Below are 5,681 nucleotides of genomic sequence, written 5' to 3'. Positions count from 1 at the left end.
CCACTCTCTCTCTCTCTCTCTCTCTCTCTCTCTCTCTCTCTCTCTCTCTCTCTCTCTCTCTCTCTCTCTCCCTCTCTCTCTCTACCTCCCTCTCCTCTCTCCTTCTCCTTTTACTTTTCCCTCTCCCTTCTTCTTCTCCTCCCCTCTCCCTCTGTTTCCTCCCCGTCCCTCCCCTTCTTCCTCTCCCACTCCCTCCCCCTCTCCCTCTCCCCTCTCCCTACCTGAGAGAAGAGCGTGGCCATGACGAGGAGAGCTGTGAGGGCGGTCATGATCCGAACTTCGAAGATGTCCATCCGGAAGTAGAGGGTCGTGTATGCTGTCAGGAGGAGGAGGAGCGAGGGCGTGTAGATGTTGAGGAAGGCGTGGCCGAGGAGGCGCGCCAGGGGCACCTCCACCACCACGTGGCTGAAGTTCTCCATCCCCGTGACCTGAATTCGAGGACGACCTACCTGACGACGGGAGAACAGGGAGATTTCGCTGGGGGGTCGTCGGGTGGATAGTGTGTGTCTACGGACCTACTACATTTATTTATTTCATTTATTTATCTATTTTTATATATTATCTATTCATGCATTTGTTGATTTATTTTAGTTTGTTTGTCCGAAATTTCGACTTTTTTTTTACTTTTACTTTTGTTCTTCTTACACTATTTATTTCACTTATTGCTTCAAGTTTCCCTCCCTCCCTCCCTCTCTTTCCTCTTCCACCTTCGCTTTTCTCTCCCTCCCTCCCCTCTTCCTCTCCTCTCACCCTTCCTTCCCTTCCAACCTCCCTTTCCCAGCATTCTTTTATCTTCCCTTTCCCATCCTCTTTCTTCTAACTCTTCCATGCTCCCTTCTCTCTTCCCACTCCCTTTCCCTCTCTTCCTCTTTTTACTCCTTCATTTTCTCTCCCTTTCCCTCTCTCCCTTTCTTTCCTTCACCTCCCTCTCCTCCTCTTTTCTCATACTCTCTCTCCCCCTCCGTCTCCCTCTCTCAATTCCTCTCTTACTCCCACTTCCTCTCCCTCTCCCTCTCCCATTCCCTCTCCCACTCCCATTCCCTCTCCCACTCCCTGTCCCTCTCCCACTTACCTCGTACTCAGCTAGAATGGAGTTCCCCAGATACGTGACGGTAGAGTTGTTGGAGAAGACGAGGTACTCTGACGTCATCTCCACCATGTCGAAGAACATCTGACACGTCTGTGGGAGAAAGAAGTCGTGGGGGAGAGGAGGAGGTTGAAATAGGGACATTTTAGGGGAGAATCGTCGATTTAGGGAACTTCTAGGGTATTTTAAGGGAATGATATTTCGTATAGAATTTGGGGAGGGGAGAGGAGGAGGTTGAACTAGGGACATTTTAGGGATGAACCGTTGATTTAGGGAATTTCTAGGGTATTTTAAGGGAATAATATTTCGTGAAGAATTTGCAGTGACATATGGGGATTTATTAAGGACGATTTGTGGATTATTATTATTATATATTTTTTTATTCTTATTTCATTTTAGCTTTATTTTGTTTAATTTTATTTCATTTTATTTCTCTTAATTATGTTTGATTGTATTTCATTTTATCTTATTTTGTATATTCTTATTTCTTTTTTTTTCTACATTTTAGACATTTTGTTTTGTATTGTTATCTTTGTTTTAAGAGGAAATTGGTACGTTCTCTCTTTCCTTCCAAAGAGAAGCTCTGGAACTCTCTTCTCTTTTGATATTACTTAGACTCTTTAAATTAAAGAGAAGAGAGTCTCAAGGCACCTCTTGCCATACAAAGGCACTCGACTTGGAAGGTCTTCAGGGACATAAAGACCCTCTGAATATCTTCAGGGTCCTAAATAACTCCTGAGGGTCTTCAGGGTCATGGAGACCTTATGAAAGTCTTAGAGGCTCCGTAAAAACCTCTCCAGTGTCTACAGGGTCCTAAGGACTACCTGAGTGTTTTCAGGGTCCTAAAGACTTCCTGGGGGTCTTCAGGGTCATGAAGACCTTACGAATACCTTGAGGGTCCGTAAAAACCTCTCCAGGGTTGTTAGGGACATAAAGACCTCATGAGTGTCTTCAGAGCCCTAAAGACCTCCTGACAGTCTTCAGGGTAATGGAGACCTTACGAAGATCTTGAGGGTCGTCAGGGACATAAAGAGCTCCTGAGGGTCGTCAGGGTCCTTAATGACCTCCCAAAGGTCCCCATGATCCCAAAGGCATCTCCAGGTTCTTCAGAATCCACGAAGACCTCCAGAGGCTCTTCAAAATGAAGAACTCCCGAGGTTTTCCAGGGTTCCTCTCACCTGGTCCCAAAGACCCCTACAGGTTCTTCGGGGTCTTTAAAACTCCCAAGAGTCCTCAGGGTCATAAAGACCCCCCTAGAGCCTTCAGGAACTACGAAGACCTCCCAAGGGTCTTCAGGTTCCTGCGGACTTCCCGAGAGTCTTCAGGGTTCTGAGGACCTCCCAAGAGTCTTCAGGATCCCGAAGACCTCCCAAGAGCCTTCAGGAACTACGAAGACCTCCCGAGGGTCTTCAGGGTACTGCAGACCTCCCAAGAGTCTTCAGGGTCCTGAAGGCCTCCTAAGATCCTTCAGGGTCTTTAAGACCTCCAGAGGGTCTCCGATGTCTTGAAGACCTTCTAAAAGTCTCGAGGGCTTCTCTCACCTGCACGTCGAAGGGGTAGAGCGTCAGGTCGAAGTCGCAGACGAACTGGATGTTGGTGACAGACGAAACTCGGAGTGGGTTTCGCACTCCAGGGTAAACCTCCACTGGAGGAGGAAGACGAGGAGAAGGAGGAGGAGAAGGGAAGAATGAGTAACACAGAGTCAGTATGTTTTGAGGGGAGGGATATGGAAAGGGAAGTGGAAGAGGAGCATGTAGATAACCTCCACTGGAGGAGGAAGAGGAGGAGGAGGAGAAGGAAGATGAAGGAAGAGTGAGAAACACAGTCAGTGTACAGCATTCCAGGAGGAGGAGGAGGAAGATGAAGGAATAATGAGTAACACAGAGTCAATATGTTCTAGGAGGACGAGGAGGAAGATGAAGAGGAGGAACAGGATAAAGGAAGAATGAGAAACACAAATTCATTACATTTCAGGAGAGGGGCCTACCGGGATGTGGCGATGATGTAGATGCGAGGGGGGGGGGTTAGGTCTCCACTTGGGGAGGTAGGTGTAACTCATGAGCAATATACTCCAGGTTATAAGGATAGGTTGATGATGATGGGGGAATGGGGGGATATGTAGGTAGGGTTTGCTGTAGGTCTTCACTGTGTGGAGGGAAAAGCAGCCTAGGTCCTTAATACCCTGGGGGAGTTGGCTATGGCTGGAGGAGGGGGCCGGAAGGAGTGATGGAGGGGAGCTAGTGGGGGAGGGGGGGATTAGAGTGGGGGGTAAGATGTGGGTGTAGATGTCAGATTAGTAAAAACGAATAAAAAAAATTCTTTATTAAAATAGATTGAAAATAAAACAGTAAAAAATTATATAAAAAAAGGCTGAGTTTGTACTCAAATGAATATTAGTATAATGACGCTGATGGGTTCCCTTCCTCACCCCCTAAGCTGAATAAAATCACTTGACGGCGGGGAAAATAAACTTACTAATCAAGTTAAATGGCCAAGGTAATCTCTTCAGATATTTTATTCAGGATAGTGGTTAGGTTGGGTTAGGATACTTAAGTGTTAGGTTAGGTTAGGATAAGATAATTGTTAGGGTACTTAATTAAGTGTTAGGTTAGTAAGGTTAGGTTAGGATAATTAAGTGTTAGGTTCGGGTACTTGATTAAGATAACTATCATTCACACATACTCCCTCCCACATCCACCACCCACTCCCTTCCATGCATCACAGCATCATACATACACAACCATTTTCCAGCCACCCCTATATTCTGTCTTCTCCCTTCCTTCCTCAACAGACATTCCCCTATTTCTCAATGCCCTTTTTACCCCATCCATCCATCTCATCCTTTGTCGGCCCCTCATGTTCACTCCATCTACCTCTGCCTTCCATATCTCTTTTACTAATCTTTTTTCACTCATTCTCTCCATGTGTCCAAACCATCACAATACTCTTTCATCAACCCATCTCCTAACTCCCTTTCCACTCCCGCCCTCCTCCTCACCCCCTTGTTTCTCACACTATCCACCCTTATAACCACTATCATACTTCTCAGGCATTTCATCTTAAACACATTTAAAATTTTCCTCTCTTCCTCTCTTATGTTCCATGTTTCTGCCCCATAAAATGTTGTCAGCACAATCACTCCCTCATACAATCTCCTCTTAGCATCCATTCCCAAATGTCTATTTCTCATTACACTTTTTAATTCCCCAAGGTATTTACTCGCTTCTCTCAATCTGCATTCTACCTCTACCTCCACTCCTCCTTTTCCCGCCACATTTGCACCCACATCCAAACACATTAAAAGACCGAAATATTAGGGTTCCGGTCGGAAAATTCCCAGACCCCCTTATGCATTTGCATTTTTTTTTTAGGAGTGTCTCCTTCGGGACTTCAGCCCAATCCCCGTCTCATTTTTTTGCTTTTTACGATTCAAGTGGGAACACTCGGTGGCAGTATACTTCTCCCCCACCACAGGGTTCAGCGAAAAAAGGAAATGAATATTCAAAGAAAAGGTACAAGACAGTATTATGAGTGTGGGGTAAAGCAAAATGGAGCTAGAGTCGCAGTATAATAAAATACCAAAATTTCTCTATGAATGGAAATTTCTTCTATTACAAACAAAATGATGTGTGGCTCTGGTCCGTAGAGACGCCCTATTTAGACCCCAAGGTATCAGCTACATGCTACTGAGCAGCTTTTAACCCCACAATAACATGCAGCCAATACCCCAGACGGGATATTGGCTGCATGTAGGCCTAAGATTTTTACTTTGTTGGCACGTGTGACAACCTGGTATCAATGATTTGGCTTATTTTGGCACACACACACTTGAAAATGATGTAAGAACCCACAGGCTGTCTAATTCCATGGTAAGACACATAGATACACATGACCACCTTCCGGACTGGGACAATACAATTGTAATAAGTAAAGGTTCAACGAAGAAATTATGAAAAACAATAGAAGCAGCATATATAAAGCTAATAATAACATCAACCATAGAGAAGGTTTTACATGCTCACCCTTGCTCTAAGGCCTACCAACCTCGAGACTCACCTTCTTCGGGGAGAAGGAAGTTCTTCCTGAGGGCGGGAGCCTTCCACCTCTTGACCACTTGCATGGAGGTCAAACTTCTCCTACCGAGAGTCTCGCTCCCGACAGAGTTCTTGAAACCCATGACAGGAACCCAGATCCTCTCCCGCTCCCCTTGGGAGAGGGAGTTCAGCGCCGTGTTCTCCTTCAGATTCCTGAAGGCGACTCGAATGTCGTACCACTGGAGGGTGACCTTAAAGGTCGCGGCCATCAGCATGGCTGTCGTGTCGACGTCGATGCGTTCAATGCGGAGGTGGAGGTCGATGGGGAGGCCGGAGATCGAGGTCGAGTTCGAGGAGGACATCGAGTTCGAGGACGACGTCGAGGAGAAGAAGGTGGAGGATGACTTGGTTTGAGTATCCGTATGTGGGGGCATATCGGTCGCATACCCTTCGGGAAAGTCCACCAGGAGACACTCCTCTTCGTCAGAATTATCCCGACAGTCGTACTTGAAGTCACATCTACTGGCGACAGGAATACAAGAGCCATCGTCACAGGTGAA

At 46.3% G+C, this 5,681-nt stretch overlaps 1 protein-coding gene across 1 annotated transcript in view; it reads right to left on the bottom strand.

Annotated features, from left to right (window-relative positions):
* The window catches only part of LOC143038343 (uncharacterized), a 2,419-nt gene extending 2,000 nt beyond the window's left edge, over positions 1-419 (bottom strand). The window contains exon 1 of the mRNA XM_076207373.1: positions 222-419. Coding sequence (XP_076063488.1) covers positions 222-419 — 198 coding nt within the window. The remainder of the gene's footprint in view (positions 1-221) is intronic.
* Between the last annotated feature and the right edge of the window lie 5,262 nt (positions 420-5,681).

Source organism: Oratosquilla oratoria, chromosome 24, assembly GCF_046742065.1.
Source record: "Oratosquilla oratoria isolate Oo_2021 chromosome 24, ASM4674206v1, whole genome shotgun sequence".
In the NCBI taxonomy this organism is placed as follows: Eukaryota; Metazoa; Arthropoda; class Malacostraca; order Stomatopoda; family Squillidae; genus Oratosquilla; species Oratosquilla oratoria.
Note: the sequence above shows the minus strand (reverse complement) of the source record. Positions and strands in the feature narration are given on the sequence as shown.